This window comes from Ischnura elegans, chromosome 3 (genome assembly GCF_921293095.1).
Source record: "Ischnura elegans chromosome 3, ioIscEleg1.1, whole genome shotgun sequence".
Taxonomy (NCBI): domain Eukaryota; kingdom Metazoa; phylum Arthropoda; class Insecta; order Odonata; family Coenagrionidae; genus Ischnura; species Ischnura elegans.
Genome location: NC_060248.1, coordinates 62,264,941 through 62,285,112, shown reverse-complemented (window position 1 = coordinate 62,285,112; position 20,172 = coordinate 62,264,941). Strand labels below are relative to the sequence as shown.

The 20,172-nt window shown below is 38.2% G+C and overlaps 1 protein-coding gene across 2 annotated transcripts in view; it reads left to right on the top strand.

The window, feature by feature from the left end:
- The window catches only part of LOC124155906, a 62,515-nt gene that overhangs the window by 30,472 nt on the left and 11,871 nt on the right, over window positions 1-20,172 (top strand). For both annotated transcript variants that reach the window (XM_046530101.1, XM_046530103.1), the window contains exons 11-15: window positions 50-180; window positions 2,046-2,183; window positions 6,172-9,455; window positions 9,621-9,756; window positions 16,688-16,817. In XM_046530101.1, the coding sequence (XP_046386057.1) occupies window positions 50-180; window positions 2,046-2,183; window positions 6,172-9,455; window positions 9,621-9,756; window positions 16,688-16,817 (3,819 nt within the window). The remainder of the gene's footprint in view (window positions 1-49; window positions 181-2,045; window positions 2,184-6,171; window positions 9,456-9,620; window positions 9,757-16,687; window positions 16,818-20,172) is intronic.

The following is a 20,172-nucleotide window of genomic DNA, read 5'->3' as shown; positions in this document are numbered from 1 at the left end:
CTTAATCATGTTATATTCATTAGCATATGGCATTTTTCTATGTCCACAGGGAACTGTAAGAGATCCTTCTACAGTCCAAACAGATACCTCACACATCTGCAGGTGGAACATTCTGCAGTGTCTATGTTTTGCTGTCACAAATGTGGCTATCAGTGCTTCAAAGCGGAACGTTTACTCCAGGTAAGGGCCTTTTGCCTTTTCAATATTTATTCGCTTTCCATCAAATTTGTTTGCACCATTTGTAGAGACTCAATTTGGCAGAAAGTGGTTCATAAACTTGAAGGAAAGTGATATAAAAATCACAGCTTCAGTGGTGCAAAAAAATACCAATTTTACACTCTAGCAGCGAAAGCAGTATTTCTAAAATGAAAATAAAATAAGCCCGTAAGAGACATGAACTGGTACACTTTAAATTCACGATTACTCAGGTTGCCATAGGCAAAACAAACATAAATAGAAGGTGAAACAAAGAGATAGGAACAGACACACATGATGATGACATGGCATAGGTACAGAAATGGAATGATTATATTATATAGGGTTATATTTTCAATTGTTTCATTTGGGAAAAATTACACTCCATATCATACAGATTAATTTTTTGTACTTTTTACACTTCAGCTGCCGACCCCTGCCACGAGCAAAGATTCAGTTTGCTGTGGTGTTGATTCGGTCACTTGAGTCTTCAGTCAGTGAATTTGATAGTTCATTCTTAAATAATTTATGTTTACCCTAGGGGTTATGACGACCTGTCTGTCACAGCATAGGTGGAGTTCTCTTTGATTAAAACTGTGATGTCCTATTACAGCTTTGTCTCCTCGCCTAATCTTTATGACATCTAAGATATGTTTGCCTGGTATAGATTCCATTATTGCAAAAGCATAATTGCTTGCAAGGTATTTCGAAATATATACTAACTGTAAATCATATTTCTGCAGCATGGCAAAAACTACATGCGTTGATACCATACAAATACAATCACACAAATGCAGAAATCATTGTTATACTTACCATAACACTGAAGATAGGTGGGTTCAAGTTAATGATAACTAAGCATTTATTTCACACTGTAGGTTGGCAGATATTTTGTCATAATGGGACATTAACTGTAATCTTGCATCTTTATGTGCTTAAAACAAACCTTGAAGATTATCAGTTTTTTCCTCAAAGTAACTTGAAATAAGTTTAGAAAATACCAAATTTCACACCCAAGTATTGCAGCAACAGTTACAAACCATTTCATTGGTGATAAAAAGTTGTTTACAAAATTCTGCTAATGTTAAAATGACAAATGGAAACTTGAAATGGCTCTTAGCATCAAAATACCATCTTCAGATGTATAGAAATATATTTAGTGTTGAGGAAAAAAAATCCATAAGAACAAAAATAATATTGTATAGTTTGCAGGCACATTAACTACAAAAAGATAATAAAAAAATGATTTTTTTTGTGAATGAAACTTATCATTTTTTGAAATGTTTGTGTATTATGTTTTTCCATTTCATAACATAACAGAACATAGCAAATGTATGAAGCCTAAGTAGACAAAACAATATATTGTGCTATCTCTCATGATCTTAACTTAACAAAGAAAAAATACTACAGCAAAAAACAAACCATAGAACATAAGTTTGAAAAAAATAAGAGCAACGTATGCTATTCCTGAGAAAGTAAATACATAATGATAATATATCAGTTTAATTGTTTTAACATACATATAATTTTAAACTTCAGTGGGCACCTTATTTCATGTATGACAAGCTGTTACAAGAAATGATTTACTATAAACAGTGGTGCCCTGGGGAATATGATAGATTAAGATTAACTTTAATATTCATATTAAAAATTTGCAAAAACTCCGCTCCTCTTCTGACTTTTTGATTTTTCCTTTCTGCATTTTAGAGTATTTGACAGTGTTGACATAATTGAATCAACTGTTGTGTCGGTGGAAAATGTTTTTTATTCTTATCATTCTACCAGTTGCTAATAATTATTTTAAATTTTATTTAATCCTAAAGCTCATATATTGTCTAATCTAATTTCAGCATTACAAGCTTCACTCATTTTTCCTGTATCAGTGTGTTTATTGCGATCAAGGATCAGATACGTCTGAAGAAATTTTACAGCATTTGGCAAGTTTTCATCCGAATAGAAAGGCCTCTGTTTGTAAGCGCAACTGTCAGGTGAGTGAAATATTTGTCCTCTTCTTTCTACAGTTCTAGATATAAACAGCAAGAGCTCTTGCAGGACAGAAAATCACTTGCTCTTTTGAAGGCTCGTTGCCACTGAAGATGATTGCTAGGGATGGTTGGATCAGATACCTTGGATCCAATTATACGCAGATAATGCCCTTCACCGAATACAGTGGAACCCCGATCTATCGTTCCCGCATTCATCGTTTGCCGTTCCTGGTCCCAAATAAAGTTCCATAAAGACATTGTAATTTTTTCCCGCATCTATCGTTCCCCGAAGTATCGCTTTCCGGCATTGATCGTTTGAAGATCGCAGTCCCGTCGTATAACTTTCCCGCATCCATCGTTTGATGAAAGTGAGACGAAGTGTTTACAGCGTGTTATTTGTGGCTAATAACGACAGACACTTAGTTTGAATCTTCCCCAGGAGATTGAATTACCATAGGGAGAAGCTGAGTGCCATGGGATAGTTACATTAGCGCATTTCCCAAGATCCGCTGTCCGCCTCCATTCTGCACTCGCATCCCCCCTGAAGCTTTCCTCTTCTCTGAAATAAAAAAAAGGTCCCAGCTGGTGCAGGGATCGTATTAGGAAGACCTTAGCTTCCAAAGAAAATATCAAGTTCCGTGAGAATAATAGATACATGTTTCACCCCTTCCCTTTCTTACCCACTGACCTTTTTCGGCTTACCTGCTTCAAAGTTCCCTTTTTCTGGAGGTTAACTGCTCCATGAGTCACCTATAGGCTCAAGAGGTGTCTAACGATGAATTTCGGCAATTGGTATTATACTTTTATGAGATTGAAATATTTGTAATGTGCACGTAATTCAAAAAAGAATGATACCAAACACGATGTATTTCTAGCGTTATTTAAGCAAGGAAATAGTTGGAATAATACGACTGTGATTTCTGGCGAATCTCGGAATCCTCGCAGCTGATTGTGAGCTTCTCGGCAGTTGATGTGGCATTTTTTTTTAAAACAGGGCATCAGGTTACAATTTACGAGTTATGCTGCAAGTCTCACTTGTCAGAGTTGCTAACGAAGCGATGCCTTCTCAGGATATTTTGTTTCTCCCTACTAGCGATCTGAATTCATCTGCTCATCTTGAGCTACGCTACTTATTTTTAGAAATGAATGGGTGCCTTCTCTATAAGACAAAGTATTTCATTGCGCAGTCATATGGTCATGCTTCACCCTCCACAGTAAGCTCTGCTTACGCCGTACATGTTGGCATTAGTGCCAAACTTCGTCTCATACGAGTGGTTCCGTACTTTCAAGGGTGGGTTGACTTTAAACCAGTGAGTGTTTTCTGTGTGGGTTCAATAAAGTCCAGCTTCATTTTTATTAGTTTTATTTTTATTCGTCTTCGGACCTTTGCCCTTCTGAAGAAACAAATGAGAACTTTAAAAGATGGACTGAAAATAATTGAAGATGAAGAAAAGAATCCGGGCTAGAAGCACGTGAATATTGCAGAACGCCACATGACGGCAAGGGTAGAGCGAGAGACCTGGTGAAAACAAGAAGTGGTATGAAGCCGAAGGTCAGGTGGGCGTGCCGCTGACGATTAATGCAACATTGTTAATGCTTTACACATTGCCTCAATCATATTAAAAATTTAATTGTTTGAAAACAACATTTCAAATACTAAACTATTTTTGCCTTTGTGATCCATCTCACAACCAATCACTGCATCGGCGAAAGCGGTTGTTTTAGGCATAACATGCACATTGCTCTCGTAAATACATGTATTTGAAATGGCATTTGATGGATGAGAATTTTTGCGTCAGACAGAAATCCATAAAAGCAGTGCAAATGCCGAGTGGAGCGCAAACATTTTTTTGCAAGTTGGCGTGTTCCTTTAGGATATTTGAAAGAGATTTAAGTCGAATCCACTATATGACCCAAGTGTTTCGATAAAGTATTAATATTCCTGTAATCAGCTAAAATTTATTTGAAGCTTATTAAAAAATATCCTTATTAAAGCAGCCTTATTTGAATCCATTAATGAATATCATAATTTGCAAAAATCCTGTGTTTCCTGGAACATAAGCAACCTAGCCAAACATTATTCGTCTTCGGACGAATTATGTTTGGCTATTTGATTGATCGTTTTCCCACATTGATCATTTTCCCGCTTTCATCGTTTTTTCATCCATCCCCCTGATAATCGATAGATCGAGTCTCCACTGTACTTTGGATCCAAATTTTCTGAAGAAAACGAAACTGGATCTGAAATTATAAATAAATGCTTCAGTGAATTCAGCATCCCTTAAGAAGAACCTTATAAAAATGAGTTTCAATGAGTAAAAATATTAGATTGTTTGATATTCAAAATAGTATTCCTTTTATTGCATGTATCCAAAAGAAGCTTGAAAAATTACTTCACTTTTATAGTAGGTAATTAAAAATGCATTCGATCCAAAAATATCCGAAGATCTGACCCTTTAAATCAAGTATCCGATCCATATCTGGGTCTGAAAAAATCCTGGATCCATCCATCCCTATTGATTACTCTATCATTCCAGAGCCATTTCTCAGGGTATTTTTCTAGAATGAGAAAATATTAGTGCTACAGCTATTATTATTTATGTTTGCAAGTACCGTATATGTCTGAATATAGTCCCCCCTTTTTTTCCAAAAATGCCTGTGGTAAAAGTAAAGGGGGGGACTATATTCAAACGCATTTTTTTAATTTTCCCGAAACTGAAGCCTCAAAATTAGGGGGGGGGGGGAGACTATATTTGGAGAAATACGGTTGTTCATTGCCCAAAATCATATACAGTGGAACTTGGTTAGTACATTCCTCCTTAGCATGACGATTTCTCCTGGTCCTGGTACCATCCGAGCGAAATACAGGTAAAACTATTTGGTTTGTACACTTTAAATAGTGGCGCTTTCCTGGGTAGTACGCTCAATTATTTGCCATGAAGCAACCTGCATGTCGTTTCCTAGTATTTTCCGAGACTGTAAACCACCAAATTCATTAGTCACTTAATTATTATCAGCCTTTGACCTTCTTACGTTCATCCCATATCTCTCTTTCTACGACTGTGATGCATTCAAATGCATTTATCAATGTGAAGAGTATGCGCGTCTGTACTTGACAAGAGTTGCGGGACCAAACGATGCTTTGGATCTCCACGCAAAACTTAGTTCAAAAATACTTGCTCTCGGTACAAGAAATAGAAAGCAGACTACATTGAACAAATTTTCTAAAGAGAATTTCAACTGTAGAATATAAAAATCTGCTTATAATAATCTTGAAATGTCTTATTAATCTTCATATCAATATCATTATATCAATCGATATATTCATCGATATGGGTTCATTCCGAGCACGAATGTGTATGGCTGTTGCCGGGATTAATGGTAAAGAAAATATAGCACAATATTTATGATTTTTTAAAACAACCAATTGATGTACTCAGGGCTATCATCATTTTCTATGAGTAATCTCTGAGAAGGAAGAAATGACATAGCTAAACATGCCCTATTAAAACACATATGACAAATCATGGGAGAATGATGACATTTTTATCTAATTGTCTCTGGGAAATCTATGAAAACATTGTGATTTTCTTTCTCGTGGTTATTTTTGGAGTTCAGCGCTAATTTTCGTGATTTTAAATGTGAATATAGTTTAGGAAGGCGATTTGTACAAGAACTTCAGACAGTAATTGTAGTTATGACGACTTTTCCTCGGATAGCAATAACCCCAATTTCTATTATTTACTTCCCTGGTTAGCACGTTTTCCTGGATAGCACGTTCTTTTTTTGTGGTCCCTTCAAAAACGTACTAAAGAAGTTCTACTGTAATCATATTCTTAAATAGTATTCTTGGATATAAATCTAATGGTTCTTTTGGAACATGTTTAAAGAGTTTAACTTTGTTGATTGCAATAAGATGTCATGGAGAACTCCTTAACTATAAACTCCATCATAGCATTGTTAACCTCCTCATTTTCCTTTCTCTCCTCAGGAAACCAGCAATGGATCTGCTAGAACAACTGGAAGGCACCCTTATATTTTATATGAGGACATTGAATTGACTGAAATGGAGAATGTTGAGGTGATAAATGTTGGTGATGAAACAGGAAAGAATTCAACTGTGGCAATTAAAGTCAACAAAGCAGTTGCAGAGGGAGAAATTGGTCCAGATTCAGACCAAATGGGGAAATTGACTGAAGTTGATGATGACAATTCTGATGATGATGATGATGATGATAATCTGGTTATAGCAGAAGAGCCAGAAGAAGCATCTGCAAAGGAGAATGAGGACATTATTATGGAGACAGGACCTCCTAGAATAGAGGAAGAAATAGGAGAGAAGTGTGATCATCAGAAAGAAAATGTCCGTGAAGAAGACTGTCATGAAGTGACTCAAGAAAAGGTCATTGAAAAGGAAAATCCTGAAACAGAGCCCTCAGCAAGTCAGGATCAACATGCTTATATTCAGTGTATTGAAAATGAAAGTGGGAATAAAAAATCAAAGGAAGCTCATGGCAATGAAAAAGTGAGTGTAGAAATGCCTGAGGATTTGATTTTGTGTTCACCTACCTCAAGTGGTAAATCAAGCCGGCGAAATTCTACCAATAAGCCTCCGAATGTGGAGGAATTAGGAATGGCCCCTAGAAGAGGCCGGCCTCCAAAGAATAGGGATGAGCTGAATGTATCTGCTACTGATGATGAGATCATAGATGTTGGTGAAAACAATGGATGTCAAGAGAAGCGGTTGTTGAGAAGAAGAGATGTGAGAAGATCAAGTGGAATAACTACGCGATCCCAAGTAGAACCAAAACCTAAGAACACATCAGAAGAGGGTCATACCGTTAGCAACTCTGCAAAAGAGACCGCATCTCCAAAGGAAATCTCCAATGGCAAAGTGGATCTTTCAGAGTTGTACCATTGCTGTTTTGTTGGCTGTTCACATCTAGCCAAAGATTGGAACAGCCTAAAATATCATATGAAAATGTGTCCAAAGTCTAAGGATGGAAAAGAATATGTGTGCCCACATTGCGGAAAAAAGTTTAAAGTGCTCATTCCAGCACTTAAGCATCTCCGTGTTCATGGTAAGAAGAGTTATGTATGTATGATATGTGATTATCAAGGCCATAATATGAATATGGCCGTAAGGCATGTGAAATTTCGTCACCGTGCCTCTAATGCAACTGTTAGTCCATTGACGGACTGGGATGAACCAGATGAGATTCAGTCTTCAGGAAAGGATCAAAAATTAGTTGTTGTGGCTCCTAAAGAAGTTTCTATACCTGTATTGCTCAAAAGACGATTTGTTCCAGATGATGCAGACTTTCTACCTTTGCCATGCGTATATACTCATGATGCCAAATGTGGTAGGTGCTCTTACAGTACCAAAGTAAGGGTCAACATGCGGAGACACCTTTATCTGCATCTCAAGTTTAGTCAGGCAATGGTAGATGGCCTGTTTGATCCAAATAACCTCCCATGGTCTATGAAAGATGCTGTCAATCCCATGCCATGCTTAGAGGGAAAGGAAATGATGTTTGATAAAATGACAAATTGGGCCCTCAGCAGTCACCTTGATGCAATGGTGAAAGATGAGGATGTTAAAGGTGAAAGCAGGAGAAATTCTGCCCTCTCAGAGTATGAGGAAGATAATTTCATTCCTCGCTTTGTGCCTGAAAATGAACGCTATGTTTGTGGTGTAATTGGTTGCCATTATCACACAGTTGATGACACTATGCTACGCCATCACTTGCGTGCCCTGCATCGTGATGAAGCTACTTTCCGCTGTCCCCACTGCCCAGAGGAACAAAATGCTATACTCCAAGTCCCTGTAGATCGTCTTGCTTCCCATCTGAAAATGCACGATGATCAGCTGTACCAGTGCATTCACTGTAATTATTTTCACTTCCAAAGACGTTTTGTGGAGCGTCATGCCATCGATAAGCATGGTGACACTAGCCACTTGGTGAATGTTATACGAGAACCAGATACATGTTCCAAGGCGGTATCAGGTTCTGGGAGTTCTGGTATGGCTGGAGCTAGTGCTGATGGGTCGAACAGATCTTCAAGGTCTTCCAATACCACCAATGAAACAACGAGACATGAAAATGACAACATGTGGAATTGTGGATTATGCAGCTTTTCGTGTTCCAATCGGGAAAGTATCAGTGACCATGCGAGGACTATCCATTCAATTTTCAGCCAATACGTTTGTGGAATGTGCTCATTTCGAACAGCTTACTTATCTTCTTTCAATAGTCATTTTTCGACCAAACACTTAGGGTATCCTGTTCAGCTTGTTGCGAACTACTTTCCTAGCAATATTGAAAAGCTTGCCCTTCCAACTGTTACCATTTCATTGCCGAATGGCAAAATAATATTTCCTCCTAATCCTTCATTGAAAAAAAATATTGATATACGTATTGAGCCTGTGATTGAAGTGTGGCCCTATGTAGATCAGGGGTTTGGCAAATCAACATCCTCATCTGTGAGGCTGAAGGAATTAAACTCCACTTATCCATGGCAAAGGTGTATGCCACGGGTGAGGTATATAAGAGGTATCCCTCTTGCAGAAGAGGGTGAGGAAACCATGTATGATCTTGCTGAGAGCTTAAAAATATTGGATGTAATCCAAAATGAGGATGAAATTAAGGAGGAAGAGGATGGCTCTCCTTCGAAGGAGATTGAAAGTGATGAATCAGATGTGCTTGTAGTTAATGAGAGTGGAGTGGTAACTGACAGGGAAGATACAGATGGCTCACACGAACATCCGCTTGGGGAAGGGATCCGGAAAGGGGCCAAGAGGAGAATGAGTGATCCATCAAAGGATTGTGATCCTCAGGACAGTAGGCGTAGGACTGAGAGTGGAAAGCCATTGACTGTGAAAGCCTCTCCAAGCAAGAAATATGTCAGTGGAAGTTCAAGCCCAGTAAGCGCGAAGGTACCAAAGATAGAGGAACCCCAAGAATCTCAGGGAGTTGAAAACAAGTTGCCTGAAGAATTTTGCCATGTTCCATCAAAAGAGGCAAGCAAGAAAATTGAAAAACAGTTGACAGTTAGTGACAAAAAATTCCAGAATAGTGACAGAGTGGCCCAGAGGACTCAACAATTGCTGGAGGAAGGCCCAAGTTCCAGCAAGCTGGAATATTTAATAAAGCAATATGGTGAATTTGGAGAACCAGAAGGAAACCTGTTTGTGTGTCCAGTATGTTCCAAATATAAAACTAAATATAAAAATGATATGAAGGATCACTACTTTCGGGAGCTAAACTATAAACGGTAGGATGTTAATTCTTTAGAATGGCACTTCTATATAATTATTTGTATTAATCATAATACTTTATACAGCCGCCTTAATTATGTACTAATTAAGTTATTGAAATTCTGAAATTAATTGTTATTTTACAATACTTGTATTTCATGTTTTTTTTCCCTTCTTTGTAGATTTGTTTGCACACACTGTGGGTTCCTTGCACCTCTCAAAAGCCGTCTGCAAAAGCACTATTTGAGAGTTCACAAAAAAGAGGGCAAACGTGAGGCAATCGCTGAACTACCTCCTGATAGTGATGTAGAACTTTGGGTAAGTGATATTAGCTATTTCTAGTGTATATTTTTGTGGTTATTCTTGGAGATAAAGGAGCATTCCATTTTAAGTGGTCTGATTTCAGATAAATGCCCTAATTGATCATTACATTTAGATGAAATTTTGTTCTAACTACCTACAGTGAGTCCTCGTTCTACGTCACCCCGTTTAACGTCATTTCGCGATAACGTCACGAAAATTTTACGACCGTGATTTGTTTATCGTCCCTTCGCTTCGCGATAACGTCACGTATTTTAAATTTCGCGCGAGAAAAAAGGCGAAGTGGCAGGCGTTACAGGTTGTTTGTTTCGTGGGCGGTAATACGGTTAGTCTATTCAAAGTGTAAAACGGTGTGTATATTGTTAATTGCGATTACGGTTTTGGCAAATTTTAGCATCAGAGACATTTCCACGAAAATGACCAAGAGAACAATGTTCAAAATAATTTTGGTTCCTGTTACTGCGACGATGTTTCAGCGATGATGATGCCCAGGCGACGCCCACCCTCCTCAATTCGCAATTAAAACCATCTCTTCGATTTCATAATCCCAGTTTGCCCGCCCTCACTCATTTCCGCCATTTTGACTTCGCTCCTGACCGGTCCGAAAAGAAATTCTCGTAGCGAGGGTAGGGCCTATGGACCGGAGCACCGAATCCCCGGTCTGTAGCGTCTGGTAGCATTCATTGGACTAGCGAAGCCGAAAAGCAAATGCGGGAAGATACAAAAATGGAGAAGGATTTACGTCAATGCTGCTATTGTCGTCGATGAAGACAGGAACTCGTATTTATGCCATAGTTTGGCATTCCCATCGTAAAAAATGCCCCAGATATGATACGCTAAAATTTTTTCGCATAGGAATTGTGAGGTCTAGGAACCGATATTCAATTTTTACATTGTTTTTAGGGGATATTATGCTTCGATTAACGTCATTTCGTTTATCGTCACATTTTTCAGGAACGGTAGGTGACGTTAAACGAGGACTCACTGTATTACACATGTGTAGGGACATGCCAAAGTCGCAAATGCGATAACGCAAAATTTAATGCAAATTCCAGGGTTTTCCCGCAAACATGTGAATTTCGTGTTAATCGTGATTTTCTCCAATTCATTTTCACCAACTCAGATGTGATTTTCATATTTTTATGTTCTGCTCATGCTTCTCCCACAAAATTGTTTTTCGAGGCATATATTTAAGCTGTAATTTATACACTGCATTGGTCGCTTCCCGTCACGACGAATTTCCGCGGGCCACCGTTTGTCTTGTTTGAAAGCGGCCTGAATTTCACGGTGCTGTGCCGTGAACAGCGGCCGGCACAAAGTCATCGCCTCTGAAAGTAGCCTCAAGCTGTGTGTATTTCATGCCATAAACGGCACACCGCCAGGGCGGATTGAAATGGGCGCCTTTTGACCGTCGACAATGCCACGCCATCAACTATGCGATTCGACTTGTTTGAAGACATCCATTGAGACCAATGGTTATTTGAGAGAATTGTGCCGTGCCGTTAATGACTGCCGGAGAAAAGCCTGAAAGTGGCAAAAAGAGGCAGTGTGCCGTCTATGCTGTGAGATACACACGTAGCTACGTTGAAGCAGCTTTCAGCCGAAATGATGTATCGCCGGCTGCCGTTCCCGGCACAGCGCCAAGAAATTCAGGCCGCTTTCCGACGAGAAGACTCTGAATTTCAAGGCACTGTGCCATGAACGGTGGCCCACGGACATTCATCGTGTCGGTGAGCGGCCAATGCAGAGAAAAAATTCATGATTTCCACAAAGAAACACACTCAAGAAAATAAGGCAACTTGTTTGTCAGGAGGATGTCTAACCGCGTTCACACGATGTCTACAAAGTAGCCAAAATGCCATGGGAATCTGATGGTTGACTTAATAAAATTACTGGAGGGTTCAAACTATCCAAATGCTCACATTCCACCCTTTCGCTGCTAATGATGAAAATATGCAGCAGGAAGTTCCTTGACCCGGGAGACGAAAGCCAAAAATTTTCGTCTGAGATTTTCCTACGCAGGCGAACGAATGCTGAAAATACACGTTTCCTTGCTCTCCTCCTTCTATGTCACTTGTGGGTTCTCAAAGCAAAATTCCCAGCATTCAGTGGATATAATTAAAGCAATATAGGAACTCAAATTGTCTGAGACATTTTTTGTATCTAAGTGCCTTTAAGCAATTTGGATCCCCTCTGCAAATGTGGATTCAGAAAGATATCTTTCGTGCTATAGCACTGTGTGGACAGATAAGAGAAAAAATCTAAAAGAAGACAACTTGATCACAATAGCAACATTTCATTTGAAATTACAGACATTTAAAAGAAATTTCTCTCTCTATGTAAGCTATAAGCTGTAAGCTATAAGCTATGTAAGGATATATGGATACGCAAAGGATAAAATATGTAAAATAGGTGAATTCAGTCAATACTCCATGCATATTGTTATTTAAATTATCCCAGGTCAAAAATATCCAAAATGTAGGGCATTGGGAGGGCCACTGAAAGCATGGCTCTCAATCAACATCAATTATTTTGCCGTTAAAATAACATCGCTTAATTTGCAAAAATATATCACCACATATGGCAATAAAATAACCCCACGTTTTGCATGTCCCTACACATGTGTTACTCGGTTATTGGTTAACTATTATGTCTACAAGTAAATTACTTTCTGAGATATGGTCGTTATTTTGTCTCTATGTTAAGGACTCTTACAGTATCTGGTGGAATTTTTGGCAATGTGCAAAAATGGCCAAAAAACCTTAAAAAAAGCTCAAGTTTGGATGCATGTACCTCTGGAAATAAATGAATAATACCCTTGATGTAGTGTATACGGTTACATATGAATTTTTAGTACTTTGCCAAAACTAGTAAATTACCCTTGCATTAAGTACTAATAGTAAAATTTTCAGTTTCAGAAAATACATAGAAAAAGTGTCATTTGTAGGCCATTTTTGCTGGAAAAAATGAGTATTTAAAAGAAATTATTGTCCACTAACAAGATTTTTGGGGCTAATAAAAAGTAAAAAAAAAAGGTTTTCAAGGCACCTGAGGCCATTGAAGTGAATGCAAATTTGCTACTCTATGCTGTATGCATTACAATGCTAAATCACTTTGATAATGGAATGTGAAGTTAATTTTCCTTAACATTGGTGGTGCTATTGATGGCCTGTTGGACCAAGCATCTAGATTATTTCATATCAAGTCCGAGGTTCTCTATATCCACTCATGTCTCGTATAGCGCAATTTCGATTAGCGCAATTTCGATATAGCGCAAATTCGTTCCTCGGGGAAACATTGCAACGCAGTGTAGCCTATTCAAAAATCTTAAACGCTCTCGTGATAAAACGTGAACTTGCGCTAAGTACACACGAAATTTCTATCAATTTACGCATATTAATATTATTTCTTGCCTCAAATCTTCTTTTTTGTTTATATATTAATCGAAATTCATTGCTGTGCAATTGCCAAAAGTATTACTCGTCATTGGGTCCAGATAGCCGGCCTACCGAAGATTTATCTCGTCTCCTAAACAAAATGATAATAGTAATTTAGATCGTTAATCAAGCGTGGGGCTAGTGGAAATGAGTTTTTTTTCAGCAAAAGGGTTTGAGACGTATTTTTGCCGTCGTAGGTTACCGGGCGATTGACTTCCAGGTAGAGGGTCTACGCTAAAGCCTTCAAGGTCATCGGTATTCACGGCGGAGAAATGGAGCGGTGGCCGAGTTGCGCATGAATAGCATCAACACATAAAAGGGTCCGCTATAGAGTCTCAAACACAATGGCTTCGTTCCCTCCCCGCAGTCATAGGCCTTCTGCGTCTCAGGAATACAGTTCAGCAGAAGAAGGAGATTTAGATAGAGCCATACAGAGTAAAAACCAAGAGAATATGGCAAAAAATAGGAATACGTGTATAAAAATCAAGAATTTATTAAGAAAAACTATAAATCTAGAAGAGGTCAATTGCTTTGAAAATGGAGAGCGTCAAAGCGATATTGCGCGGAAGTTTAAACTCACGATGCCTTATTCTGAATAAAGACGAAGCTAAAATATCAGTGACCTCAGCCGCACCAACTTCAACCAAGCGGTCTACACATACGGAAAGTTCATGGTGAATCAGTACAAAAAGACGATTGGTAATCGCTCCGAGACATTTAGTGAAAGCTCCGGTTGGTTCCAGAATTTAAAGGGCAAGCAGGTATTTTCAGTGCGGCGATATCAGGTGAATCTGCAAGTGTTGACAGCGCAGCCACCACAACATTTTCTGATGAACTCCAAGCTGTTATTGAAAGTGGCTCCTTTCCCCCTCAACTAGTTTTTAGTGTTGACGAGACGATATTCTTTTGGAAAAGAATGCATTCTCGTTCATTCATTTTCAGGGAAGGAAAACCTCGGTCAGGTTTCAAGGCATTTAAAGACTTTCACGTAGCTGCTAATTACTCTGAGGACTTCAAATTAAAATGATTTATCATTCATAAACTCCGCTAGCTATGAAATGGCATTTAAAGTAGCATTTTCCTGTTATTTCGATGAGCGACAAAAGGGCCTGGGTGACACAATAGTTGTTTTTAGACTAGTTTGAAAAATCGTCAACTGCCGGCAACGCATTACGATCCCCTGAGATAGCAGATGTTAGCCCACCCGCACGACAGGATGGAATTTCGAAAGCACGTAAGAATTTTTTTTAACGTGAATAAAAGTCTTTGAATGCGTGAATACTATCTTTAAAGATGTTTTAAACTATAAAAATTTATAGAAATAATGTTTTCTAAGGCTTTTTATGGGAATATAGATGTTTTAGAGGAAATTCAATACCCAAGACCTATGCTGCCAGGAACGCATCCCTATCTTCCCTATGTTAAAACGCTCTCGTATAACGCAAATTCGTATAGCGCAAAGACCCCAAGGAACACATCCCTTGCGCTATACGAGACATGGGTGTACAGGCATCCCTCGAGTTACGTGTGTCTCGACTTACGTAAATCCGTACTTACGTAAGTGAGAACCGTATTTCAAATGATTACGTTAATTTTCGAATGAAAGCGCGAAGAAGTATATATTCGCTCGTACAACCTGTGGTAGAAAAATTATCGAATAGTTATCGAGTTTATTACGTGCTAAAAATAACAAAGTGACCCTTTTTGTCATTCCTCGAAGGAATTTTCATTAATTTCTGTAGAAAAATCGCTTATAAATCCCAAGTCAGCAATCAACGTGAAAATTTGCAGTTCTAGCGATGGAAGTGGTTGCGCTCACTCCTATACCATACAGCTTGTTACACAGCATACACACCCGAACTCCGACTTTCAACTATTTAAAAATTGTATCCTTAAGTTTGGACATTTCCATCTGTGGAATTAAAAGAAAATAAAGTTCAAGCAGAAATTTTTATTGCGGAAAAGAATTGTTTAGTACCCACGTAACGGCATTCAAATTTTGAGTGTTGGCAATGAACGCCGCGAAAAAGTTAAGAAAAAGTTGACTCACGATATTAATTCCGTAATTTTTTACATGTTTCTGGTGGAAGATTTTATTAAGCTGCATTTTCTCGTTCTCTCATATTGTGTGCAACTGTAAATGAATATTGCGTCATTGAAAGCTTTTCCCTACTAACTTTGTTGCACGTTAATGACGGAGTTGGCTGAATAAAAGCTCACTTTTAATTAGCTTCGTGCATTGGAAATACTCTTCGATGTTTCCAGCGAAGTAAATATTCAAATGATGATATTTTCACGTTATTTTATTGAGATATGAGAGAATGAAAGTATGTTTCCGTGCGTGAAAGATTGAGGGTATGTGCGTGTGAATGTATCTAAGAATATAGTAAATAACTGGTATTTTATTGTGTGTTATTTACTCGTAATCCTAGGCTCTCCTCCTACGTGTATTAACTGTGACAGTGAAACCACCAGATTCATCGATCAACGTAATATATAAAAGGCAGAAGATATAATGACTATAGGTAGGTAGACAATGCATTCTTTGGGCCCTTAGATCGCAGTATAACATAATGAATCAATTTAAGTAATCAGTTTAGTAATGTAGCGTTGAGATACCGTACTTTCCCGAATCCACGCGATCGGTCAACTCTGGGAATAATATTACGCATTTTGATTAGCAATGCTCGAGATGCAATTCTCAGACTATATTAATGTTTATCGATTTTGTGTCTAATAACGTAAGAATACGCGGTAGAGTTCATGAATATCGCAGTGAATTGAATGAAACTTCACCGAGAATTTACCGCGCATTTCTCCGCTGAGAATTTCACTGCCCCGATCGAAATCTCTGAAGCACTAATGCAAAGGTTCGACTTACGTAAATTTCGACTTACGCAGAGTCTGCCAGAACGCATCTCTTACGTAACTCGGGGGATGCCTGTATTATCAAATTAATTCAGCATTTCAGAATGTTGCTAGTGTAACAACTTTGTGCCCAACAATTACAATCCAACTTCAATTAGAGCACTGGTATTTTTCTATTTTAAAAACTGGGAGGGAGGGGGAAAAGCCATGGTTGTTCAAGTTGTAACATTTAAGCATGGAAAAGGTGAATGAAACCGAAATTTTAAGAACACTATAACAGAGCTTTATTATTTTTTAAAATTATTTGCTTGAAAAAAAATATTTTAGTTACATATCTTATACTAATAGTATTTTTTGTGGGTTTAAAGAAAATTAATTGAAAACTTTCGTATCAATCCAGTCCCGATTTTCCTTAAAGACTTGTGCGATTTTTGCTTCTCGGGTATGGAATGGTATCAATGAAACTAATGGTACTGTATGGTGTCCTCTGTAGGTACTGGTTTTATTTACCATTGTAGCCTATTTTAGTTTACCTTTAAATTTCGCATACAATGACTCATATTTGAATGTATTTTTTCCTTAAGAATGAAGTCTTATTATTGCATTAATTTATTTTGGAACAGGTGACCCTTGCATTAAACCATCAATGTGAGATGATGAAAACCCTTGTTAATCATTGTGCATCTAGGAATGTGAATTCTGAAGAGAGCATGCTTCCAGGCTCGAGCAGCTCACAGACACATCCTGAAGAAGGTAAGATTGATTTCTAATTTAAGTGTTTATTCATTGGTGTTATCTATTGCAGCTCAATAATGTGGAAGATGAAATAGGAGTATTGAGTGGTTTGGTGCTTTTTTTAATTCGGAAAGAGTTTTATTGAAGGAAGGCAGAACTTGGGTGAAAAAATAAGATTTGTTAAGGGAAATGAAATTGACTGTAGTAAATTGGCATTGTATGTCTGGAGATTACTGATTAACGGTTTTTTGCTTGCCATTTTTTTTAACGTGTTTACAGCTACTGTGGAATTTGCCATTTTTTCCGAGGGCATCAATTTTCATAAAAACGAAATCGATCCAATCATGTTTAAATTAATGCACACTTCTTTGGTATACAGTGGAACCCTGATTTATCGTTCCCGCATTCATTGTTTTCCCGCATTCATCGTTCGCCGCTCCTGGTCCCAAATTAAGTTCCAAAAAGACAATGTAATTTTTTCCCGCATCTATCGTTCCCCGAAGTATCGTTTTCCCGCATTGATCGTTCGAAGATCGCGGTCCCGTCGTATAATTTTCCCGCATCCATCGTTTGACAAAAATAAGACGAAGTGCTTACAACGTGTTGTTTGTGGCTAATAACGACAGACACCTAGTTTGAATCTTCCCCAGGAGATTGAATTACCATAGGGAGAAGCTGAGTGCCATGGGATAATTACATTATCGCATTTCCCAAGATCCGGTATCCCCCTCTATTCAGCACTCGCCTCTCCCTGTCTGAAGCTTTCCCCTTCTTCGAAATAAAAAAAAGGTCCCTGCTCGAGCAGGGATCGTATTACGAAGACCTTAGCTTCGAAAGAAAATATCAAGTTACTCGAGAACAAAAGAAACCTTTTTCACGCTTCCCCCTTTCTCGACCGCTGACTTTTTTTTAGCTGACTCGCTTCAAAGATCACACGACGTATTTCTAACGTTATTTAACCATTTTAAGCAAGGAAATAGTTGGAATAATACGATGGTGATTTCTGGCGAATATCGATATCCTCGCAGCTGATAGTGAGCTTCACGGCAGTTGATGCGGATTTTTTTTCGAAAACAGGGCGTCTGGTTACAATTTACGAGTTACGCTACTAGTCTCACTTGTCTGAGGTGCTAACGAAGCGATGTCTTCTCAGGATATTTTGTTTCTCTCGACTAGCAATCTGAATTCATCTGCTCATTTAGAGCTACGCGACTTATTGTTAGAAATGAGTGGGTAAGTTGCCTTCTCTGTAGGATAAAAAATTTGCGCAGTCTTATGGTCATGCTTCACCCTCTGCAGTGAGCTCTGCTTACGCCGTACGCGATAGCATTAGTGCCGAACTTCACCTCGTACGAGTGGTTCCGTACTTTCCAGGGAGGGTTGACTTAAAACCGGCACGTGTTTTCCGTGTGGGTGCTATGGAGTCCGGTTTCATTTTTTTAGTTTTATTCTTATTCGTCTTCGGACCATGGCCCTTTTGAAGACACGAGTGAGAACTTTAAAAGATAGACTGAAAATAATTGAAGACGAAGAAAAGAATCCGGGCTAGAAATGCGTGAATATTACAGCACGCCTCGGTATGTCCGCTAGTACATGATGGCAGGGGTAGGGGTAGAGCGAGATCCCTGGTGAAAACAAGAAGTGGGATGAAGCCGAGGATCAGTTGGGCGTGCCGCTGACGTTTAACGCCACATTGCATCAATCATATTAAAAATTTAATTGCAAGAAAGGAACATTTCAATTAATAAACTATTTTTGGCCTTCTTGATCCATCTCATAACCAATCACTGCGACGGCGAAATCGGTTGTTTGAGGCATAACACACACATTTCTCTCGTAAATACGTGTACTTGAACTGGCATTTGATGGATAAGAATTTTTACATCAGACAGAAATGCATAATAGCAGTGAAAATTCCGAGTGGAGTGAAACATTTTTTAGCATTTTTTTAGTTCCTTCAGGATATTTGAAAGAGATATAATCTGAAGCAACAATATGACCTAAGTGTTTCGATAAAGGAATAATATTCCTGTAATCAGCTAAAATCTTTTTTAAATCCATTAATGAATGTCATAATTCGCAAAAATCCAGCGTTTCCTGGGACATAGGCAATCCGGACAAACGTTCCCGCATTGATCGTTTTCCCGCATTCATCGTTTTTTTCATCCATCCCCCAGAAAAACGATAAACCGAGGTTCCACTGTAGTTGAAAATTATGACTTGCAAAAAATTTTGGAAAACCTATGCGCCAATATTTTGTAATTAATTAATCCCCTTTTAAGTGTGTAACCACATCTTACACGTTGTATATTCTTTGATAGATGTTTACGGTCACCTAAAATACCTCCAAAATATACAAATGAGTCGTGCTTTTAGACATGGAAATGATAAAATAATTTATATACTCTCATTATAAGCTCAGAATGAAAGCATTCATGGATGAAAGCATTGGAAAAACTTCTGTATTCACCTAAACAAAAGTTATTGGAGGACTATTGAAAGAAGATGTCATCAGTAGTGATGTGGGTGGGGGAAGTGTTCCAGCTTCATAGAAGAGGAAGTCCTTGCATAGCCTAAAAAAATATGAAGGTACTGCAAGGATTTGTAGGAAGAGACGCCTCACTTATTACGAAAGAATATGCAAAAAAAAAAGGGAATGAAAGAGGCAAGCAAGAGAACAAAAAATGTGAACACATTTTGTGAGGAATGTGATGGACTTCCTACAATATGTTGGGATTGTTTCAATGAAATACACCCTTGAAATTTTCAAAGAAAATAAGTAAATATAATTTTCAGTAAAGTGTGAAATTATCTTTGAGAAATGGCAAGTTTTTGTCGTGCCCCTATGGTGTTCCCCCTTCAGAAAATTGTTTTCATCAACCTAGAATTATGATACCAGAATGATGAATGAATGAATTATGATACCCCGAACCGAAAATGACGTTTATTCTTGTTTTGAAAATGTTTTCTCCGTTTTTTTTCTTCCTATATAATTTTTCCAATTTTTGCTTCCCTCTAAATATCTACAGAAGTGCAACTATAGGGAAATACTTGCTTTTGCCTGCTGGGGGGACTCTGCCTCCCCCCTAGATCCCTTCGAAAAAGGCTTGTGGCCTGTTATAGTCACTGTGGAAGGTCTTATACTTTTTGTCTGCCATTTGTTACTTGAGGATCGTATACTTTTCAGTTGGCTAGATGAGATATCAGCAATATTTCCTCTTTCAAGTAAAACGAGCACATGATAGGTAGGTTACAATATGAATATAAATTTTTACAGATGAGAAATGTCATTTGTGTTCCCTATTCAGAAAATTACTTTTAATCGTCAAATGAATGATAAAAATTTTTTGTTGTGTAATTTTGAGCTTCCATC